Consider the following 25,173-nt stretch of genomic DNA (forward strand, 5'->3'; position numbering starts at 1 on the left):
CCCATCTTTACTAATATGTCACCACTGCAATTCCAGCACATGAGAGGCAGAGAAGCAGAGGAAGAAGGTTCAAGGCCAACCTGGTCTACACAGTGAATTCAAAACTAGCTAAGGCTACATAATGAGACCTGCCTTAAAACAGCAACAACCAATCAAACCAAAGTAAACAGGTTGTCATGCCTCGTCCTCAAGACTCCTGAGTTGGGTTTGAATCACATGGGGCATGAGATTTACATAACCAACAAACTCTTGGGTAATGCTTAGGGATACTCACCTGAGGACTACTGTTGTTTTTTGTGTATCTAACAAGAGCAGTTACTTTCATTTTTTCCCATCTGTTCTCACATCGGAACAATATGAGTTTTCTGACATAAATGTACCAGGTTCTCTTGTGCACATCAAACAGTGGGTCATTTCCTCAGCATCTGGTGTCCTTTATCTAGTTCACTCCTGATACTACAGGAGATGGTGTTCAGTTCTCATCCCAAGCCTGCCAGACTGCCTCCTAAGGTTGGGTGCCAGTCATGAGTCCTTGTAGGTTTTACTCTATACTTCTGTTTATAATCAGGGCTTCTATGATCTATTATTAATTTGCTTGAACAGCTCACAGAAAACTAAAAGATATGCCTTTATAGTTACACACTGTGACTAAGATGAGGTCTAGGAGAAAGAGTTTAGACCTCTAATGTCCCGAGTGTGACACTCCAGGAACATGCTTGTGATCAGTGACAAGGGAGTCTTTTGAAAGATATATATATATACTTTTTTTTTCTTCAGGACCCAAACATGTGAGCCTAGTCCATCTTGTCTGTAGGTCAGATTTTGACAACACTTTGACCTTGGGTGTGGTTACTTGGTGTTTTGGACATAAAATGGCCCATAAAATTAGATCTGCTCCACCCTCACCAAAGGTCAAAAAATTCAAGCTTATTTCTGCTTCTTCTTTTGAAATAGGAAGTTTGAATTAGGGAGTAGCTGCCTGCAGAATACTTATTCTATGGTAGGTTCAGTGCCCAAACACCAAATACTTTACTCTGGAATTATTGACTTGATGTCTTAAGTATTGGAGCAAGTAACTGTTCTAGTTGTCCTTTGTATCATGTTAAAGCAGTCTTTGCCTTCTTCCCCTGTTTGTATTGGGGTATAAAAGTGTATGGTGAACTTGGTATGTTGGAGATACTGAGTTGCCCTCTTGATACTATCCCCTGTCTCTGTGTTTCTTTCTTATCTCTGTTCTTCCTATATAACATTTCTAATTCTCACACCCCTATCCTGGAATAATCTTGCTGTGGCTAGGATCATGGCAGAAGTCACCCCAAAAACGTGACACTCCTGATAGATTTTATGGACTCTTATTGTAGTGGTCTATCCTGTCCCTTTAAGAGACAAGCCCTGCCCACTCCCTCTCCTGTTCCCCTTCCAGCCTAAGCTCCTCTTTCTTTTCCATCTCTCTCCTGAAGAGGTAGCTTCTCCTCCCCTCCCCATCTGTTTCTCTTTCTATCTCTCTGCCTCCCTCTCCTTGTTCCCCTTCTCCCTTCCTCTCCCCTTTCCCTTTCCCTCCTTTTCTTTCCCTTCCATATCCCACTAAATAAATATCCAACCTCACTCTGCATGGCATGCCTATCCATCTCTGTCACCTGCTGTGGATCCTTGGAACCAACTGATCTGCCGAGGTCTCTTGGTCATGCTGTTCCCTGACTGGGACCCACTGCCCCTTGTGGCCTGCTGCCTGCTGCCACCACTCAAGGAATGGCACCATTTTATTTTTACCATTACATTGGTGCTTGTGACTTGGCCAGGCTCTCTCCATGTTCCCTCTCATCTACAGAGGGCCAGCTGAGGACATGTGGAACCCTGGTCTCAGGAACTGGGTTTCTTTACAATAGCTCCACATTCTATCTGCCTGAATTCCAACCTCTACGCACACCAGCAGCTTTGATGGTGAGTTTTTCCCTTTCAGTCAGCTAAACCATTTCTCTGAAACCAAGGAATTGGCTGTTGAGCTTCTGGAAATATTATGGTGTTCCTAGAAATGGGGGAGATTACCCCCAATCACAGCCTTCACAGCTATGGTTGAGCCTTTGCTGACATTCATCTCTGGTTGCTTTCCATAGCTAAAAACATGATCAGATGACCCAGAGTTGTCCTCTCATGCTAGCACTACACACACTGAGCAGTGTGTTTGCTTTGGAGTCTAGGGTCCCTTGGATTTTTCTTTTTCTTTTTTTTTCTTTTGGACCACTCACAAGTGGTCCTTGCCATGAGAGACCACTCGGAGTAGCTTCTAGCCTCTGGCTTCTGAGTCACCTGGACACACACAAAACTGTGTATCATAATATGTTCATATTTTGCCACTGTATTCACAAAATCTAATAATTTTAGAACTAATATTATTTGGAATAATATTAGATATAATATGTAGGAAAATTTTGATTCTAGAGAAAGTATACAACTGAGAATATTAGTTTCCACACAAGTCCAAAGTTCTCAGTCCATGTGTGGCTCTAAGCTTCTGCAATAAAAAAAAATGGGAATGGAGGCTGAGCGGTGGTAGCGCACGCCTTTAATCCCAGCACTCAGGAGGCAGAGGCAGACAGATCTCTGGGAGTTCAAGACCAGCCTGGTCTACAAGAGCTAGTTCCGGGATAGGCACCAAAGCTACACAGAAACCCTGTCTCGAAAAACCAAAAAAAAAAAAAAAAAAAAAAAAAAAAAAAAGGGATTGGATTGGTTTGGATTGGTTTTTATGACATTGATTGACTTAGTTCTCATTGGATATTTGTTCTTCTATCTTCAATGTTCTCTGTGGTTGAGAAATTGCTGACTGCTGTAGGACCTAGTCATGACAAGCTCAATGTAGGCCTGAGTCCAGTTTACCCTAAAGCATTACCTGGTTCCAAGAAAGACCATAAGCTGAGTCTACCCAGACCATCAAAAGGAAATTCCTAATGTTCCAACCCTTGTAGATAAGATCACCTGCCAGCACACACCCATCACTTTTCATCAGGACACCCCTAGACAAATGTCAGATAATCAGGGTTCCTGAACCTTAAAAATCCCTCACCCCCACCTTTGCTACTATAAAAATCCAACCCTAACTGAGCTTGGGGCTCTCCGATTATTCTAATACATTGGACACACGGAGAGTCTGAGTTTGCAAACTTGTGTAAGAATAAAGGCTGTTTGCTTTTCCATACAGGATTCCGACTCCTAGTTGGTTTTGGGGGGACTCCATGATCTGGGCATAACAATTGCTAGAGTTTAGAAAACATTTATTCTGATATAAAATTTTTTAGATTATAAAAATAAGTCAGATAATTGAGCCTAGAATAAGAGATAAATCATTTTAACTTGTAAGCTAAGTGGCCATCATCCCACGAGGTCTTCCTAGAAGAGGAATAAAGTAAAGCGGCTTACGCTAGAATTAGAACCTGGTGACTGAACATGGACATCATTAACCTGAAGGGATCAGGGACTGGGACCACATGGTCTCCACAGTTGAACTTGTCTGTGTGCCTGTGATCAGGTCAACATTGTGAGATATCATTAGGTATTGGATTTGGCTATGAGTAGTACAGGGGGATTTGTTCACTATGTCTCTGAGGTCCTAGGCTCAACAGTAAAGTGTATTAGTGATGCGAAGTTGGAGCTCAAAGAATCTCTCCTCCCTGTTTGGCCTGACACTTCTGGGAAATGGAACAGGAGGGCTCTGCTCTTCCCTGTGTCTGACGCTGGACCCCAACTGTCCACCATATACATGCCCACTGCTGCGCTCTCAGTTACGTAAGCCACTGGATCAAGTCTTTCAGAAGGCTGCACTCACTCAGCCTCCACACAAAGCCACTGGTGCTTGTGGAAAAATAGTTTTAGGAAATGTGTTTACCGATGCTTAGAAATAGAGCAGTGAACCTTCAAATCTTAGTTACAGTGTCATCGAGAGTCTGTGAGGTGTGCTTGAAAGGAATAGTGGTGGTAGATGTGTTAATTTGCTAGAATCGCAGTGAGGAAAACACCGTCTATCTGTGGCTTAAATGACAGAAGCCACTTACCCCATAGCTTGGGAGAACAAATGGTCCAGATGAAGTTATAGAAAATTAGACTGAGTTGGCTCCTTCTTAGGTCCTTGATGGTGAGACTCTATGCCTATCTCCTATTTTATAGGTCTGGCTGGCACTACTTGGCATTCTTTGTTTGTATGCTTGTCGGTCTGACCTTAGCCTTCATAATTTCACACTGTTCTTAGACCTCTGTTCCTTTACACAGAGTTCTTCTTGTAATTACACCAGTTAGTTACATGAGATTACTCCAGTGCTTTTTTTCCCCCAAATGAATCATACCTATACTGTCCCTATGTCCAAATAGTCAACTTTTATGGTCCTGGAGTTAGAACTTCAACTCAGTCTCCAAGAACAGAGAATGTGTGAGGAGACCCAACCATTCACAAGGGTTTCCTGAAGTCTGCATCACTCCAGGTAGTGAGTGGGGACTGATCATGGCCACACATAGCATGGTGTTACTTAATATCCAACCTATGAGCTGCAGATCCTTTCTATTTTATTCATCTCTAGCTAGATGTTGATTGTTCCTTTAGGGTACCTTAGTGAAGCCCTATTTGCTTTCATCTGTAGTGACCCATGCACAGTTATCACTAGTAAGCCTGGACCAAGGAAGTTATCACTAGTTAGTGTGTGTCCATGTGTGGTTACCATCAGTGTGAACCCATGACAGTTATTACCAGTAAGCATGGACTAATGAAGTTATCAATAGTAAGTGCATATCCATGCATGGTTACCATTAGTTTGTACCCATGGCAATTATCACCAGCAAACATGGATACCATGTACAGTTATCAATAAGTGTGGACCCATGCAAGATTATCATCACTAAGGATGAACACCCTGCTTCTCCAGGTGCAGAAACCCTGCCTGGAGGAAGGTCAGAAAATGCTAAAGCTTTCACTGCCTTTGCTTCTCTGGGCCTGCCTATCTCAGAAGGGGTTGTTCAGACTTGGAAAATATGTGGGGGAAGCTTAGACAGTGCCTCACAGAAATCTTCAAATAAATGCGGTCCCTATGATAGGTGCTGGGCACAGGGCCAAATGAGAAGCCACTTATCTGTATGCGGTCTCTAGTCTGGAAGGTGATAGAGGGGTCTTGTGTCATGTTCTTAGGAACAGTACACGTGATTAAATAAAAATCTAAAACATTTATGAAGACATTATGAATCAAATAGGCAAATATGTTCCCGACACAACCAAGAACAGCACCTTCCTTCCCAAAGTTCATCAGAATCCTGGGTTACAAAATTATGTTTAACTAGAATCTCCCAATCTAATACAATAATGTCCAACCCATATTTATGTTAATATTTTATGGTCTCATTTACATGCACATGCTAATATTTACTTGCAAATTGACATATTGTGCTTATTGCAGAGATTTATTTTACTTATATCATGAATATATTCCATTCAGAATTTTCCAGCTTGATTAGACCTTAACTCAAGCTTGAACTGAGTTGCTTTTAGAAAGTACACTGCAGCCACTTATCTCCTTAAATGATAGCTTCAAGGGAGGTGGTGTTGCCATGACCTCAGTCTTCAAGGATGGATATTGGAAACAAAGCCTTTGGAAAGCCTGGAACTCTGCTAATGTATTTCTCTGCAGATAGTATGTAACATTTCTCCTCATCTCCATTATGACACTCCCCTTTCAAAATCTGTTTTAAAGTCAGATATTAGATGGAAGCCAGAAATTAATATATTTTAAAATTCAAGAGAGTGAAAAAAATCAAACATCTGATTAATAATGTTTTTCTCTTTTACTTTGGCTACCAGGAAGCTTAAAATGAAGTCTCTAGTCTGTGCATAGCAGCTGTATGAGTCTTATGAAAACATGTTTCCTCGTCTCTTCAATATCATTTTTATGCATAATATGATTATCCTAATAGTTAGCAATTTTATACTTCATAAATTTGTCTTTCTTTAAATTCACTTTGTGCTGGTTTCCTATTCCTATTTCAGTGGATTAGCACAAATTTAAAGACTTAAAGCTAGGCAAATTCACCTTAGGGTTCAGAGGGTCAGAGGTCTGAAACGTGAAATGTAAGTGTAGAAATCTAGGTGTTGAAAGGATGCTTAGTCATAAGGAAAAACATGTGCCTTGCTGCTGCCACTAGAGGGCAACTGTATCTTTGGGTTTATGGCTACTTCCTCTCTCTCTCTCTCTCTCTCTCTCTCTCCCTCCCTCCCTCCCTCCTTTCCTTCCTTCCTTTCTTCTTTCCTTTCTTTTCAGTTTTATATAATGAAGTTTAATGATGCATGATTTCTGTCTTCACACACAAGAAGAGAGATACACCTTTTTTAAAAATGGTCAAGAATGGCTTTGAAAAGGAGCTGAGGTTTTGAATGGAATTCAGTATTCTGCACATTTTAAATATGTAAATGTGAGTAGGCAAATGGGTCCAGGAACTAGTCAGACTATGTAATTCACAAGTTCAAGTCCTCTGTCTTCACGTACTTCTGTAACTCTGAGGCTTCTGCTTGTACTTCCAACTTTCTTACTTATAAGTTCTCTGTAATCTGATAGTAATCCAGCTGCTCACTGAAGATCATCAACTATATCACATCTAAGTCTTTTTGACCAGATATGGTGATATTCGCAGTGACTATTATCACAGGCACTAAGGGAAACCATTCTTGGCCAAGTGCAGCAATCTAAATCTCCTACCTCTTTCTGTAGAGTGAGGCTGGGCTAATAACAGATCTCGTTGAACTGGAAGCTTTGACATTTTGTATATTAGTTGGCATTTTGTTTTTACCATTTGCTTGTTTTTTTGGGTGGGTCATGTATGTATGTATGTGCTTGTGTGTTCCCGGGGGCACGGATACATATTGGGATTGTATGTATACGTAGATAGAGCATTACTTCAGGTACGCTTCCTCCTAAGGAGTCACCTTGTATTCAATTTGTTGTTTGTTTTTATACAGCGACTCTCACTGGGGCCTAGGGCTCACCAATGAGGGCTCTAATTGACCAAAGAGCCCAGGGCCTCACCTGTGTTTAGCTCCACTGCTCTGGAATTACATGTGTGCACCACCATGCCTGGCTTTTTACCTGGGTACAAGGGATAGAACATAGTCTTTATGTTTGTGCAGCAAGCAATTTACTGACTGAACCACCATCTCATCCTGTATGTACACATTTTAAATTGTAAAAATTATATAAAAATCTTGTAAACACTGTCTGCAATAAAGACCACTTTGTTAACATCCTCCAGGGTGGCACATGATCTTGTGTTAGGTCCTTTCCATGAAGAAGCTTGCAGAATGCCATTGTTACAGGAGCTGTGTCTTGATTTAAGCATCAACACTCTTAATATAGTGAGCAGTTATGAAATTAATAGAAATATTTTGAGAGCTTGTCATTAATTATTTTGACAGAAGACCCATTTATTTCCAGTAATGATGCTTTGTAAACTTTATTACTTGTACGAAATAAGCATTGATTTAGACAATTATTTCTGATATTTCCCATTAATTACTTTGTTTTAATTTTCTGTTGCCATGACATTATTATTTCTAATTTAAAAATATATCAATCAGCATAAACTTGGGGCTGATCTTTCCCATCTTCCCTCCTTTTTACATTTCTTTCTCCCCACCCCCTTCCTTCCTACCTTTGTAAGTTGGTATAATCTGGCCTTGAACTCCTGGAAGTCTTCCTGCCTCAGTCACCTGAGTGCTAGTATTACAGGCATAACTCATTTTGCTTGGCTGAATTGAATAATTGTGCTTTTTGTTTAAGTGGTTGGATGGCAAAGAAATAGAGCGTTCCGAAAGGATCCAGGCATTACAGGACTACCCAGCAGTTGAACAGCAAATCAAAGAACAAGAGAAAGCTTACTGCCTTAGACGGGCCAAAGAGAAAGAGGAGGCTCAGAGGAAACTCGAGGAAGAAGATGAAGACAAGAAGAAAAGCTGCCCAGGTTTTGATGGGCGTTGGTACACAGACACTCATGCTGCTTGGTGTGTAGATCAGTGTTTTGTTCTCTTGTTAACTCCCACTAAAACAGAAGCAGTATCCTCCTCCCTTCCCCGCCGAAAGTGTTCACAGCATCTATTATGTTCCAGGACATAATATGGCAAGGGGACAGGGCATCATGAGCATCCCATGATGATGATTCTAAAAGGATTTCTTTTCTTAGAAAAATTGCTTTTCCCAACCAGCAACTTGCATTTGCATCTGAAATTATACCAAAAGAAATCTCTCTAAACATGTACAGGGAAGATGAATTAACAGGTGTACCTTGATTTCTAAGGCAGGAATAGTTTAGAAAGTTAAATGCAAATCACACAATTATATAATGAATAGTTTTGATTGCATCATAAAGTATCTTATTTTGTGAATTATATAGTGATTAATAACCATCTAATTGATCTTGTAAGGATCTGAATTTTTCATGGTATTTATCTTACATGATCACAATTATAGTCACTTGATTCAATTCTACATAAGTATTAGATATTTTTTAAAATTGAGAAAATAGTAATTATAAAGTATTTCAGATGTATACAAATGCTTTATAAACAATTAAGCAAGAAGCTATTGTCCCACCATTCAGACAGTTATAGTCATTTGTATGCTTGTAATGAATCTTTTAGAAAAAAATGAAATGCCATAAAAACATTAGAAACCTACTGAGTATTCTGGTCTGTCCCCCTCTTCATCCTCAGTGGTGTCTGCTGCCTTGAAGCCTGCACATACGAGGCATATATTTTAATGTAACTGGTTGTGGTGGCTCATTCCTTTAACACTAGTATTTGGGAAGCAGAAATAGACATATCTTTGTGAGTTCCAGGCCAGCCAGAGCTACACAGTGACATCTCTCTAAAAAGATCTTAATGTAGTTAAAGTTATTTTGGTACCTTTTTATTTTGCTTATGAAATCCTTCACGACATGACTTCTGTCTATCTGTACTCAAACCCTCAATGATGAAGGCTAGGTAGGGTACTTGCTGACTATTGACTCATTGGTTTAGATGGAGAGGAAAAGTAAGTGCCTTCCCAAAGGTTTCAGAAAAAAATGTCACTGAGATTCAAGGTCTACAGGAAGGGCAGGTGAATGTCTTCCCTCTGTGCTTAATGACGAGTGGGAGAGATGGGTAGTGAGTTGTAACAGCCTAGATCACAGCGACCATGGAAGGGGTACTGCCAGCATCTCCCATGGTACTGACCTGGGACTCTCTCATAGGCAAAGAAAGTATTGATGTTAAGAGGAATCAGGTTTGAGGTGTTCTGAAGGGATACCACCAAGAGAGTGGCCACAATAAGAGTCTGTGACCCAAATTGTCAGGATCAGACACTCAGGAGTTGTCCCACAAGGATCAACCAAGTATACTGACCACCTCAGCAGGGAACAGTGTGGTCAGAGAACTCTTATGGTGTCTCTGAAAATGGCCAAGAAAAGAGAAGTCAGTGCCTGGACAGAGTCAGCACCAACAAGGTTATGGGAGCAATGGTCAAGTGGACCATGAGCATCACCTACTTCTCCTTCCTATCCTCACAGGAAAACATAGGCTGGAGAATCTAACCAGGCATAATGATGAGCACAGAGATGAACAATAGGTGAGGCAGGAGAGTGCAAGGAGACCATGCATCTCTCCCAGGCAAAACCAACTGTGAGCTGGACCCAGCCAGATGGGAACTTGGAGAGGGAGTAAGGGAGTAAGTTTAGATGGAAGTCTCAAGATTTATTTAAACAGTAGACATTTTAAGGCCTGGAAATGAGTCTTAGCTGAAATCAGTTTATTCTTAAACAATGATGGTAGGTTCTGCTGACAGGTAGAAAGAGGGACAAAAGAGCGACTTGAAAGCAGTGCTGAAGATTGAATTGTGTTCATTCTCTGGAGAGTTCCTACATTTTAGCACCAGCTACCTACATTTGGATCTGATTTGATTTTGAAGACTTCAATCACTTAGCTAATGACACTACTGGCTTTTCTTTCTAAAATATTTTCTATATTTTTATTTATCTATTGAGAATTTCATTTAATATGTTTAGATTCTTAATTTAATGTGTTTAACCTATGAATTCCTCCAAGATCTTCCCCTCTTTCTACCCACCCACTTCATGTTCTCTCTCTCTCTTTCTTAAAAAAACACCGAACAAAACAAAAAACAGTGCACAAGTGTGTCAGACACAGACATGCGCGCACACACCCCACAACATACCACACACACACCACACCACAGAGTCTGATTTGTGCTGACCAACTCTATGAGGATCGCAGCCTGCCCTAGAGGGTGGTTGGTATACCACACTTTAGCTCTAGGGCAAAACACTTCCTCTCAGTAATTTGAATTGTTTTCTTCAGTGACACTCCATTGGAGAAAACCGAGTTTCCTTCTCCTACATCTGCCAATTGCAAACAGGCGTCTTGGCTAGGGGTGGGACTCTGTGTTGACTTCCCTTTTCAGTGCCAATTTTGTCTGGCTTGAACCTGTGCAGGTTTTGTGCTTGCTTTCATGGCTGCTATAATTCCTGTGTTCATCAGTGTTCATGTGTATGGAAGACACTGTCTCCTTGGAGTCATTTATCACCTCGGACCCTTAAAATCTTTCTGCCCCCACCCCTTCCACATAGATCCTGAGCCTTGAGGGAGGAGTTTGATAAGACATCCCATTTAGGTCTGAGTGCTCCAAAGTATCTCCTTCTCTACACACGGTCTAGTTGTGGGTCTGCTGCAAGAAGCTTCTCTGATGCTGGGACAGCAGTGCAGTCACCTATGGACAACATGTCAGTAGGAGTCATTTGTCGCTCTGTTCACTTAGAAGGATAGTAGTATTGGCTTTTTATAAGTAGAGGATTTTTTAATCATTTTTTATTCATCTCCTTATTTTGCATCCCAACTGCAGCCTCCCCCACCCAATCCCCCCTCCCAGTTCCTCTCCCCCATTCCCCTCCAACACCCATCCCTCCTCTTCTGTCGCCATCCAGGAAAAGGCAGGTCTCCTATGAGTATCAATAAAGCATGGCATATCAAGTTTTAGTATGACTAAGCACCTCCCCAAGCATTAAGCCTGGGCAAGGTGACCCAGTATGAGAAGTAGGGTCCCAAAGCCAGTAAGAGAGTCATAATAGCGGATATGTAGCCTGAACTGACCATCTTCTGTGACCAGATTGGTGCCTGGCCCAATTAGAGAGGCACCATGCAGCAGCTGATGGTGGGATATGCAGAGACCCACAGCTGAATATTGGGTAGAATTTGGGAATCCTATGGAAGAGGAGGAGAAAGGGGTTTAGGAGCCAGAAGGTCAAGGACACTATGGGAAGGCTCCCACAGTCGACCACTTGGGGTCATATGGGCTCACAGAGACTTAACCAACAACCAGGGAGTCTGCATGAGACTAGTTGCTCTGTGTATATGTTATAGTTCTGTAGCCCAGTCCTCTTGTGGAAATCCTAATAGCAGGAACAGGGGCTGTCTCTGACTCACTCTCACTCTCTCTCTCTCTCTCTCCCTCTCCCTCTCTCTCTCTCTCTCTCTCTCTCTCTCTCTCTCTCTCTTTAGCCATTTTAAAGTTTTAAATTGTAAACAATGAAAGTAAGCCAACTAGTCACTTTATAGAAAATGTTATCTAAGATGGAGCTAATTATTCCACTGATAATTAACTGGAATACTATAGAATATTACTGATCCCCCACAGGTTGATGTTTCTGTTCCAGAAAGAACTTTAGCTCTAGGGCAGAGCACTTTCTTTCAGTTATTTTCATTGTTTTATTGAAATATCTAGTTGCAGTTTATAACATGTAAAAACAACCCAAGCAGAACTTATTTCTATGTTCTGCCTGTAGTATTTAAATTTCAGTAATTTTTCCCTGTTAAGGCCTTTATAAAAAATAGCGTTCTCCCTGAAGATCAACTAAATGAGACTTTTCTGTTAACAACCCCTAAACCTAATGAATACTGAGTAATTATTTAATATACCTAGAACGTATATCTTCAAATAAGTTTACATTGAAGTTAAAAGTTTACCAGCTTTTAACAGAGTGTGTATCCTAGGGCGTGATGAAGGGAGAGAGTCCTTACTAGTGTTTGTTGTTCATTTGTATCATTTTCTCTCTACTAGAACAGAACCATGGGCTGAGAGTGGTCTTATGGTCTATCTTGCCCAGGATTCTGGCTCAGTAAATGTCTTGAATTCATGTTGAACAAATGTAATCACGGTGTAATCTCACTCAATAACAAAGAGAGATCATTTAATTCCCAGACAATACACAAAACAGGATAAAGGAGAGAACAGAGAGCGGCCGCTGTATGCAGCAGCATAATTAGAAGTTAACCATGAATAAAGTGGAGGACATAGCCCAGAAAGTCCCTCACATCTCCTGAGAGGGTTTAGAGGGGGAGGTTACTGAAGAACCTGGATGTCGAATGATCAAATTGTCTATTAGAGCCAGAACTAGGAACAGCATGGAGAGCAGGCAGTGTGACAGGGATAGGGCTGGATGTGGGGAAATCACAAAGGCTCAGTGAGCTCCATGCCCAGCTGGTCATCAGAACCTCCTGCAAGATTCCACAAAGACCCAGGGGCCCCAACTCTAATGAGATCTAAATCTCGAATATTTATAAAGCTCCCCAGCCAACTCACATTAACTAAGCATATGCACACTTCAACTGGATACTGCCATATTCTAAAGATAAGACATGAGGGTCTGCCTTCGTGATAAGGCAACAATTTCCTCCAGTTTAGCTAATGTGGACTCCTAAGGTCATTTGTGGTTCACAGATATGAAGTTAACCAAGGAAAATCATAAGAGGAAGCATTGAAGCTGAAAATCCTATGTCCATTCTTGGCCTTACATGCTCTGGGTCTGTTTGCTTTGTCCAGCCTGTCTTCAATAGAGAACAAAGACCATCTCCAGGTACCAGAAACACAAGAAGAGGAACACATTACAAAGAAATCAGATGAAAGTGAAGATGATATGGCATTCTGGAACAAACCCTCTTTGTTCACTCCTGAATCTAGATTGGAAACTCTTAGACACATGGAAAAACAACGTAAAGCCCAAGAAAAATTAAGGTATTCCATTTTCCTATGATTGAATGAGACAACAATCTCTGATGGACTGTGTGTTCACACTGTAGATGCTTTGCCTGTTGTCTGCACCAAACCATTACTAACCATCACCCATGAACCTCCCTCTTCCAAATATAGATTTTTTTGTTGAATTTTATTTGCTACATTCTATTAACATAAAAATCTAAGTTTAGAACATCATGGATTTTGCCATTTTAGGTGGAGTTTCCTCTTTTAATTCACTTCTCATATATCTAGAAATAGCTTGGCCTCAGCTAAAAATACTGCGTAAGGCTCAAAGAAAAAGATTATTTTGTGGGGTGAATGAATTTCTTTAAGTCTGTTCTGTTAATTTGAATGAAGAATTAGAATTAGAATCATTAAGCTTTTTATTCTCTCGGTGCATCTCTCCTAGACATTTCACAGTGTGATGCCACTTTGAAGAGTTTAGATGTAATTTCACTATTTCTTTATTTCTAGGATTCATAAGCAATGCTTTTGTCAATTGCACCTTTTCATAGACAGGCTCTGTTTCCTTCCACTCCATGTCAGTGCTGAAATCTAGTACGTAAAATACATCACTGACAGGGATACTTGGAATCTGTGAGCTTGAGAATATCATCAATACGCTCTGAAATAGTTGTCTGCATGGCAATGTGGTGGAAAAAAAGCATTTTTTCTATGATTGTCAATGAAAAACAAGAATCTAGTAGGAAGACTACTAAAAATCTCTCCTACTTTCATGCAATGTTCTTCACTGTTTGGAGAGATAGGAAGATGCAAAACGTAGTGATTTGTTTAAGGCCACACATTGCTTTGAGACGAGCAGGAGGGCCGCATCATAAAATGAGCATTCATGTCCTGACCCCACCACCCACTGTCATGCCTGCAATTGCCTAAATTTTCATCTGGTCCTACTTTGTTAAGCAGAACATATGACCTGTTTTAACACTCCACTATATTTTTTTGAGAAAAGCAAATGAGCCAGTTAAACATGAAGGTTCTATACAAATTTAAGAGCCCCTTGAAATATAAATTCTACATGTTTGTAGACTTACAATATTCTTAACATATGTATCTGAATATGTTTTGACTGTGTATGTAATATATATATATATGGAATATATATGGAGTAAATAATTTATATTACATTAAATATAAAGCAATCTAGAAAACCAAGAAGGCTTTTTTCTTCCTAATACTTAAAAAATACAATGTATTTGGATGGAGGTCTCAGTCATCCTGTTTGGTCCCTGAGATGTGCCTGCCTCTTTGAGCACACAAGCATTTTCATTGGCTGTGAGAAAGCAAGAACAAAGGTGTGCCTCTTGCCCTACCTGAACTCTTGTCTGTCCTGATAATAGTGAAACTTGGTGTTTCTGGCTCCGTTTTTTGACCCAACTCACTAAAATCGCTGGATCAGATCAGGAAACTCTGTTAATGTGCAAAAGAATTTGATATTAGAACAATAAAGTCAGCTAACATAAAATCTCTATTAAAAGACAGTAGCAATTCAAGGCACCTGATTACCTATGGTTCTATCATCCTTCCTGTGTCCACCTATGCCCATTTACTTATTCAAATGTTATTTCTGTAAAGAAAACCACGTGCTAACTTTTTGCTTCACATATTGCATTTTACTTTCTCCTCTGCTGCCTTTCAGCATAGTAAGAGTGAACATGTGTGGATTGGTAACACCCTGCTTTTTCCTCTCCCTGCAACTGTGTAAATCACCTCTAACCTGCGTGTAAATCAACCTCTAATGGGGTTTGAGTGTGATAAAGAGTGATCTTCGGCCTAGCTCAGTGGTCCAGCACTTTCTTGGCATGTACACACCGCTTGTTGTAATCCACAGTTCCACAAACAAAGTAAACTTCCGTGGTGTATATTTGCTGCTGAATACCCCGTCAGCGTTCTCCTTCATCAGTGTGTAAGGAGCAGACGCAATTTTAGCAGCTGTGAGGTGCTGCTCAATGTTCTATATGACAGTCGAGCCAATCAGTCGTGTGCTGATGGGTATTCTGAGCGGTTCTGGACTTGCCGCTGGAAATGATGCTGGGAGAAGTGTCAGGTAACAGGTTCCTTATGTACCGGTGTCTTTATCTCCACAGGATTGTTTTCACTTGCATTTCAAAAATTGTCATTTTAACTAAAGCAGAAGTTGCATACACACACGTGGAGAATTGACAGTTATCTGGGTAAATCATGCATAAAATAGACTCATTTAAATATTCATGAATATTTCATGAAAGGGAATTTACTTCCCCATTTCAAATTCCCTGGCAAATTGTCTTGGTCACATTTTTGCTTTGGAGATATAGCTATAACCAAGTAAAATTTGGCTTGGTTTTTAACTAGCAGTATAGGATTAATAGGATAGAGTCTTAAGTGAATTGCAAATATAATAATAAATGCCTTATTAAGTTTCTTAAAGTATTTCACAAAGATGTATTAGTAATTTCTATACTCATACTCATTTTGTTTTTCTTGATGACTCCTGCTCCCTGTCTCTCCCATCACCCGTAACCTTAAGTGGAAATAAGAAGAAAGTGAAGCCACCCCGGACTTTGGTCACTGAAGATGGGAAGGTCCTGAACGTCAATGAAGCCAAGTACGTGAGGACAAGTGGAGACACTGAGTTGCACAGTGCACACGCACACACACTGCTGTGGCCTCCATGACAGGCTTCCTCTGACAGGAGCATGTTGACCCCTGTGAATAAGTTTGATGGGGGTAACAACAATGTCATTTTGTACATGGGTAGAAGCCAGACATCTCTGATTATTTCTAGCACATAATTCTCCTGGTTTCTAGAAAACAGCCCTGACATATGGGAATCTTAGTTCTTTCTGCATCCCATGAAATCCTGGACCATGTACAGTTTTATGCCTGAAAACTGTCACTGCGTCACTGTTGTGTTTACGAATCTTTGAGACTCTGTCACAAGGCAATCTGTCTGAGAACTCCGAGGCATCTCCTTTATATCCACATTTTCCCTGGAACATATCTACAGAGCATTCAAAAGCTAGTGAAAGGCACGGCTAGAAATACCTCAGTCAAAGAGAGAGAAAAACCTGGAAAGCCTCAAGTCTCAGAATACCTGAGCTATCCTGTCTGTCTGTCTGGTTAACTAGAGAGCATACCCACAGTGCCTTTTATAGTCACAATACAGATAACAAGCCTATGGGCTAAATCTCATTAGCTTCATTTCATTACTCAAAACCCATTTATTGCCATCATTTCATTTGTATGCCATTACCACAACAAAGACGATCTGAGTCCTCCCAGGCATTGCTCATCTCCACAGAAAGCATTTTTGTGACACAGAATAATATCTCCTTAGATCAGCGATATGGCCCAAGTTACACAGTTATGAAGCTGATGCCTCGGCCCTTGTACGCACTGTCCCAGTGTGATGGTTTCCACAATTGAGTCTCTAGTCTCTCGTGTGGCACGCCCTCTCTTCATCCAGCAGACAAGAATGCAGCTCCTGACTCTCTAGGTTAGGTACTGCTCGTGTGGGAGCGCACGTGACAGGAGCTGCTCTGTCTCTAGCCCGATGGGGAAGAAGGGAGACCCTCAGAGCCTTACATTTTCCTAGACAGAGCACCCAGTCCTATCTCCCACACTAACTACCCTACCTGACCTAAAGCCACTTCTCTTGAGAAGCCTCTATGAAGAAATTACTCCTTACTGCCCCTAGTGCCTGGATTCCTTGGACATCCCTCCTCCTTCATGTCCCAGGTCGTCTGTCCTCATCAGAATTATATCCCCTTATGTCTATCCCAATTCCCTCCCCTCCTGTTCCTGTCTACCATCCACCTACCCTGTCTGGATCCTACAGACTCATCACCAGCATCATTTCCTCCTTCAGGTGATGCATATCTTTGTTCAGGGACTAAGGTCAGTGCTTCTGCTTCCATCAGTGATCCTATTCTTTCTCTCCACACACCTCAGGTAAAGTTCACCTATCCGACTCCCTTTTCCTAAAATCCCCAGCCGCTGTTGAATGTCCATCCCTTCTTGTCTTCTACATAACCCCAGTCAGTCACCAACCTGCCCTCTCTCTTCATGGAAGATCTTAACACTTAGATCCCCATTTCTCTGCTTCATCAACCCTATTCTCATTCCTGGTGACTTTTGACATATATTGTCCCCTCATTTCAGCCACAAGATCCTGGTTTCATTCCTCTAGTTGCTGCCAACAGTAGCCCATGTCCTGAGCCGTAATCTCATCAACTCACTGAACATCATCTCAGGTGTCACAGACTCCCTCCCAATCCGGCAGCCACAGGCGTCATTCATGGAGGAACCTACACACACTCTAGCTGTGCTTACGGTCCCGACACTGTGTTCTCTTCCTGATTTAGTATTCATATCCCTCACAGAAATTCATCCCCAGCCCCCTCTTTCCCTCTGTCCGTCATCACCAACTTGCAAATGCATGCACTGCTTAATTTTGAGCATTCCTCCTGCTCAGTGTGCACAGAGTGTGGTATCCACCTTTACCTGTTGCGCGCTGTGCATGTGAGAGGCCACAGGTCCTAAGTTGACTGTGTTTGCCCTGTACTGTCCTGATAAGCATTCTCTCAGTAGCTCACAACAGTGCTAACTCCTCCTCCTCCTCATCTCCAGCACTGCCTTATGTTCCCATAGGCTTAACCAAAGACCTTGTTTCTTCACCGAAAGAGCAAAATCAACCAGGCATCTTCTGTTTTCTGTGGTAGACACTATTCTTCCGTGGTGGCTGAACCTGCTGTGAAAACTCAGCCCCCTTGCTGACTCACTGATTCAGTATCTCTGTCTCTTACCGTCCAAGGCTTAGCTTCTCAACAACCCCTGATCTCTGGCAGCAACCTTCTCTACTGGGCCAATGTCACCAGCAAACAGGCAGACTTCAGGAACTTTAACAAAAACAGCACCTCCTCTCCCCCAGTGTCTGTCAGCTGCTGCTCCTCTGCCCCAAGCAGTAGCCAGATTTCTTAGCAGACTTGTCAGTACTTAGTCTCTGACATTTTGCTTTGTATTTCTTCTCCCTGTTTTTGGTTTTTCAAGACATGGTTTCTCTATGTTGCCCTGGCTGTCCTGGAACTCACTTTGTAGACCAGGCTGGCCTTGCACTCACTGAGATCCACCTGCCTCTGCCTTCCAAGTGCTGGAATTAAAGGCATGCACCACCACCACACAGCTCTTTTTGTTTCTTCTTAAAGCCACCTCTGAATAATGCATTGTCCGAACTTTAGTCATCTAGTCATTGCACAGTGAGTATTGACAGCCCAGGCCCCATGGTATTCTGCCTCGGGAATTTGGATCCAGCAGCATCCCCTTCCTTGTGAAAGTGGGCTCTTGCTCTTATCCTTGGATGGATCTCCCACTTCTGTGAGCTCTAGAGGAAGTTTCTCAGCTGCTCTTCTTTATTTTTGTCATGTTTTCTGGGCCAGGACTTCATCAAATACTGTGGCTTTTCCCAGCACAAAGAAGGGAAAGTGGGCAAAGTCCCACCCCGAATCATGAAGCTATTCACAGTTGTTGTCTGCTGGGAGAGGGAAAATCAGTCTTCTCCAATGGAGTGACACTGGGTATATCAACCTCACCCCAGGACAGGTCTCATGCTCAGGAATAGTTAGCCAACACAAAATGGACTCCATACCTTTGTTGTTGTTATTATTTTTGGTCTGTTTTGTTTTGTTTGAGATAGAGAAAAAGAACATGATTTTGGGTAGACAGGGAGGTGGAGAGGATTTGGGGGGATTTAGTGGGAGAGAAAAGAATATAATCAAAATATTTCACATATGAAACAAATTTAAATGTGACAAAAATAAGTAATTAAAAAATAAGTCCTGTAGTTTGATCACAGGGTTCAGACTGCATGACAAATTCTTGCCTCTGACCTGAGTTCAAGGCTTCAGTATCCAGTCAGTTTGTTCAGGTGGCGTCAGTTTGCTGGTATACATGACTGAGAAAAGACAACTGTTTTCTCTGCCCCTGCTTACTGCTCTCACCTCTCCAACAGCTTTGCCTCCCACTGTCTCCATCTCAGTAACAGTTATCCACCCATTGATGCCAAGGCCCAAATTTCTTAATTCCCGACTCTCCTCTCCTGGCCTTTTATCAGTGATCACCGCCTACTTTTATTCCCATATTACCAGCGTCCACCTGTGCATAAGCTCTTTCACTTCCAGAGTGGGTCAAAGCTGCCTTTTGCCTAGACAGCTACAGCAGCTTAATAAGTCATCTCCACGATTCATGTGTTAGCATGATCTGTTATTCTTGGCTGAATAAAGGAGTCAGGAAAGGATACACAGATTGTTTCTTAAGGGAAATTGCTGGGAAGTGCCCACAACACATTTTTTCATATGTTCTAACCTTGGATCAGGGGAGGATAGAAAATGGGCTCTTTATTCTGTGTAGCCATGTGCTTCATGGGGTTCTATTACTAGAGATAAAGGGAAAATTGTAGGGACTTTTCTAGTGATCCTCGATACCAGGAACCAAAAATAAAAATCCTCTAAAACTGGTTTTAAGTTACAGAGGAAGAGAGTTCAGATTAACTGACTATTAAGCTATCAAAGCACAGAGGACAGCTCACAGAAGGCTCCCAGGAGATGAGGAGTACAGAGCATATATCAGACTGAAGAAGACTGTGTGTTCAGATTGTTGGCAATGACAAGAGTCCTTGCCACAGCAGAACTGAAAAAAAAATAGCCCAAACTAGAGATTAATTTGTATTTTCCAAACAGTTTGTGTCTATTGTTTAATGTTGTTGCCTTATACTGATAACAGTTTAGTAAGTGAGTTGCTCAAAAATGAAGCTGACCAAGTAATTCCATGGAATATGCTGCCAGTGTAGCAGTTGTACTTAGGACTCAGCCAGGGAGTATAGCTGAAGGGTCAGGGGCTTTGGCTCTTGCCTATCCAGGTCCCCATGCCTTTTCTCTGAACATCTCCACTGCTGTGAACCTCTGTTTCTTTAGCTATAAAATAGATGTCATAAGTCGCTGACAGTCTCAGGACAAAAGAGATGGCAGCATGAAAGGGGTTGAGACAATATAATAAGGAAAAAGAAGGAAGACTACCAGGGACTTGAGGAATGGGGTGTCGGAAGCACAGCAAACAGGGGCAGCGTTTATGTTCCCAAAAGGACAGCCATAGTCTAGTTGGGTTCTAGCAAATTCAAACTAAATGGAAAAGAGCACTTTGGCCACCAGGTGTCTCCATCTCTGCACCAAACCCAAGCAAGTGCTTTACATATGATTTACCTTTAAAACTCACATGTCAAACAAAGTCAGCAAGAGCAATTTGTTTACAAGCTACCAAGGCTTCTTAAATTTTTTAAAATTAACATAGATGTCTTGTTGTCTAATTAGCAAAGTATGTTTGGCTTCGAGGATTTTTATATACCAGTTGTCATTTACTTTGATTATAAGCTTGGGTTATCTTTACAGTGTACTAACCTCCCCCCCCCCCCCCCGCCATGTGTCCTTTATAGACTTGATTTCTCTTTGAAAGATGATGAGAAACACAACCAGATCATCCTGGACCTGGCTGTCTATAGGTAAGGTATCTTATTATGCATTTATTCCCATGGCCCTCCCACCAGATCTCTCTCTAGGTAGCATTCTCCTGAGTTCTGAAACATTGAAATGGAAATCAGTTTGCTGTTTTAAAGAGATAAAGTATTCACTGTAATTTTTAAAAAGGATTTATTCTTATTTTATATGTATAAATTTTGCCTGTATGAATGTGTGTGCACCATGTACATGCCTGATTCCCACAGAGGACAAAATAGGGCACTGGGGTCCCTGGAGCTGGAGTCACAGGTGGTCATGAGCCATTTGTTTGGAACGTGAACCCAGGCCCTCTGCAAGAGCAAACAAGTACTCTTAGCCACTGAGTCGTCTCTACATCCCTCAGGTAATATAAGCGTACAAAGAAGGAAAGGGGGAAACCAATAACCCTGCAGCCGGATGGCTATGGGCTCTTGAATCATGCAAGCAGAGTTGAAATGATTCTCAGAGTTGTGCTCTTTTCTGATGCTATATCTCAGGTACCCTTCATTCTAGGACTGTTGCTTTACTTTGACAGATCTTTTCATTTTACGAAATACTGTGACATAATCATGAGCCTTAGATGGTCAGCCTTCTTCCCATTCCACCTTAGAACCCTTGGTCACAAGAGACACTCTTCTCTGAGCTCCCCACGCTGTGACTGGTTTTCAGTTGTACTTTACTCCGGTGGCCAGGCATGACTACAGCGACAAGGTGACCCGTTTGCCTCTCATGACCATGACAGACTATTAATTCTCTTTTCTAAAGGTCCTGGGGGTTGACACTCACATTCAGCCTGTATTGTCACCTACCCTTCCTGCAACAAGAATCTGAAGCTTTCCAGGTCACTCCACTTCATTGCTTGACAGTGTTAGATTTTGATTACTGCCCTGGTGATATCTAATCATTGTGCTGCCCATCCCAATTGTACCCACTTCCCCGTGTCTGTGTCACTGTCATCATCAATGTCTCTGTCCTTCAACTGCTAATGAGATGTCACCTTATGACAGAGGACTCTGCCCACTGTCTGAGAAGAACAGGGCCTGCCCTTCCCCAGAACTTCCATTCACTCTTGTTATTTACTTGCTTTCTGACAAAATATAGATTTCATTGAGTTTTTAAATTCTGAGGTCTGGGAAGAAATTTTGTATGGTCTGAATGTCTCCAGCATCTGAAATAGTGCCAGTGCCTATCAGGAGGACCTCACAGGTAGTGAGTGAGTGAGTGACTATAATGGAGTCCGTGAGAGCTCCGGCAAATTCTTCCTTCCTTCCTTCCTTCCTTCCTTCCTTCCTTCCTCCCTCCTTCCCTCCCTCTCTCCCCTCCTCCTCTTACTACTCCTCTTTCTCCTCCTCCTTCTCCTCCTCCTCCTTTTTTTTTTTTTTTTTGGTTTTTTGAGATGGGACTTCTCTATATAACAGTCCTAGATGTCCTGGAATTCAGTTTATAGACCAGGCTGTCCTCTAATTCACAGAGATCCGCCTGCCTCTGCCTCCCAAGTCCTGGGATTAAAGGCGTGCATCACTGCCTAGCTGGTTAATGGTTTCTTACATGTTTTGTGTTTCATTTTGTTTGGCAGTAGCTGTGGGAGGTATGAGAGACTGTTACTCTATAATGATCTAGAGAAGGTGTGTTTTCAGAGACTGACTTTTGACACAGCAAACAATAATTGGAGAAGCCAGAACATAATCATTTATGTCTTTTTTCCATCTTTGCTTTTATTATTGTGGCAAAACACACATTACATAAGATTTTGGACTATATAGTTCAGTAGCACTTGGTAAATTCACAGTGCTGTTTAGCCATTAGCAATTTTTACCTCAACCCCATATCTATCAAGCAGTCTTCATTTCTTCCTCCTCAGGGTAATTACTAATGCAAGTTCAGTATCCTTAAATGAGCATATTTTATAAATCTTGAATAGATGGAGCCATACCATATATGACCTTTACGCCTTCATGACTTGTCTATTTGCGCCATGTGTTAGAATTTCTCTTTTTGGATTCATAATATTCCATTGTGTAGGTATACTACATCTTGTTTATGTTTTAGTTTCTGGGCATTTGTGTTTTCCCTTTGCCTGTGCTGAATGGGGTTAATTCTAGATGCTCTCCTCTTTGTTACACAACGCTCTTTCCCTCCACCTTCTCCAATCTCTGTGCAATTGCTGCCTGGCCCTCCCTGCCTTTGAAGAAATCTCTATATTTTTCATACTGATTTCATACCCTATGTTCTTACAATACTCCAGCCCCCATTTCTGTTTTTATTATTGTTGTTGTCTTGGTGGTAAATATTCATAGCTGCCATCTTTTCCATCCTTTTCAGGTTATTTTCCTTTTTAGATTATTTTTGGAGTTTATCAGCACATGAGACTATTTATGGAGGAGTTCAACCCATTCACCATGGATTTATTTTAAAAACACAGCATGCCTGCTCTGTGAGAGGCATGAGGGTTGTCACCAGCGCATTGCACATGACTACGGCTCCTTTTATCCTGTGCCCCCAGCAGAGGACATGGGCACTAAGCAGTCAGACCCCTAGCCAGTAACTATGGAGAGAAAAGCTCTAGGTAGGGAAGTAAGTTAGAAGGGAAAGGTCAGGGAAGCAGAATGTCAGGCTGTGAGGCTGGTGGTTGGCAGCATGGGATGACCAGTGGAACTTGTTGGCCTGAGCAGTGAAAACAGGAAGATGAGAAGTAGTTTGCCCCAGAAAGAACTGGTAAGAAACAAAGGCATTATAGGCAGGAGCAGGTAAACACATGGAAATCCTAAGCACGGAAGAGAGCTCTGTCCATTTTTTATTCTTATCATTTAAGAGCTGATGACATATACTTTATTAGCATGAACTGTCTGAGGAACACTGCTTGTGTGCCTTCTGAGCACCTTTAGAGGGCAGGGTGCTCTTTGCTGTACAGAGGAAGAAACAGACTGAGCAAGAACTCGGGATTGTGGTCCAAGGCCATGAATCAGGAGTCAGAGGAGTGAATTCCTCACAAACCTGTATGACTCCAAAGCCTGGGTCTTTGATCCTCACCACAGTCCTCTGGATGAGCCCCTCCCCCATCTTAATTGTGAATCATTGCCCCGTTTCCTTATATTTACAATCAGTTTTTAAGATATAGTTACTGGACTAAACCTATTTTAATGTGTGGTGTAAAATATAACTGGAAAAAAAAGAGCAGCCTGACCTTGGGTGACTGCTCTCCCTTAAAGGCACTGTTGTTCAACTGCTTGCACCTTCTAGGACCCAGCGGTGTGGGTTTTGTGCACCTGTGGAACAGCTGTAGGGCACAGAGCATCAAGAAAGCAGAGCTGGTGGCTGGTGGCCCGAAGTGGGGTGGATCAGCACCACAGGCTGCTGACATCCTAGGGGCTTCAATTAAATATTCATGGAAGAATATGACAAACCATTTTTTTTAAACCTCTGGCATTTTAGACCTCAGATATTTTTGAGCTGGGGCAATCAATGCCAAGTGTACTTGTATGTCTAAAAATGAAATTGCTGATATGTTGAGTTTCCTCTGGACTAGGCAGAATTTAAGATTGGTATTTTAGGACCAGTTTAGCATGGACATTTAAAACTTTCTTCATCTAAAACGGTCTTGCAAGCATGCTTTCATGTTTTACTGCTTTGGAATGAATGTTTTTTTTTTCACAATTACTAGATCTGATATGCTTAATTTTGAAGGTACATGGACACTTCATTAATTGAGGTTGATGTGCAGCCCACGTATGTTCGAGTTATGGTCAAAGGAAAGGTAGGCATAACTGTGGAATATTGTTCTTTTAAGAGATAAGTCTTGGGGGCCGGAGAGATGGCTCAGTGGTTAAGAGCACTGCCTGCTCTTCCAAAGGTCTTGAGTTCAATTCCCGGCAACCACATGGTGGCTTACAACCATCTGTAATGAGGCCTGGTGCTCTCTTCTGGCCTGTAAGCATACACACAGACAGAATATTGTATACATAATAAATAAATATTTTATTAAAAAAAAGAGATAAGTCTTGACCTAAGCTGTGTGCTCCCAGTTTTTAAAAAGTATTACCTAATTAGAAAAACTAGAAACCAAGCCAATGTGCTGTGGTTTTATATCACAGGTATGTTATACAGTGGGGATGGCTGTTACCTTCATGTATCTCAAGAATATGGATGCTTTAAACCTGCATCTGGTGCACTGTAATCTTCCAAAGTTCATATCATGACCATAAAGTTCAATCGAATGCCCATTCTGAGTGGTCAGTGAGTTCATTCATGGAAACTATAATTTGATCATTTTGAAATAGTATTTTTTTCTAATTCTGAGCATTTATTTGGGTTAGCCCAGAGAGACATTAAAATAGAAATAGGTTGATGTTTTATCTACAAGTGACCCTTCTACCCAAAGTGGTCTCATGAAAATTTCACTGATCGTGGCTGGTGAATACTCTTTAGATTGTACATAAATCCAGCATGTCAGGAATGGCTTATATAGCATGTCCTAGTGCATCTGAACAGCTTTATTAATGTAACAGTGTGTGATGAATTGACGGTGAGAATGTCCCTTGAGG

At 41.6% G+C, this 25,173-nt stretch overlaps 1 protein-coding gene across 1 annotated transcript in view; it reads left to right on the forward strand.

Moving 5' to 3' along the window:
• Dnaaf11 (dynein axonemal assembly factor 11) overlaps positions 1-25,173 on the forward strand; it is a 97,801-nt gene that overhangs the window by 24,243 nt on the left and 48,385 nt on the right. The window contains exons 5-9 of the mRNA XM_041672571.1: positions 7,806-8,026; positions 12,894-13,085; positions 15,616-15,693; positions 20,572-20,637; positions 24,317-24,386. Of these exons, the coding sequence (XP_041528505.1) occupies positions 7,806-8,026; positions 12,894-13,085; positions 15,616-15,693; positions 20,572-20,637; positions 24,317-24,386 (627 nt within the window). The remainder of the gene's footprint in view (positions 1-7,805; positions 8,027-12,893; positions 13,086-15,615; positions 15,694-20,571; positions 20,638-24,316; positions 24,387-25,173) is intronic.

This window comes from Microtus oregoni, unplaced genomic scaffold, assembly GCF_018167655.1.
Source record: "Microtus oregoni isolate MIOR12 unplaced genomic scaffold, Mior012 000022F_ref0000154, whole genome shotgun sequence".
Classification (NCBI taxonomy): Eukaryota; Metazoa; Chordata; class Mammalia; order Rodentia; family Cricetidae; genus Microtus; species Microtus oregoni.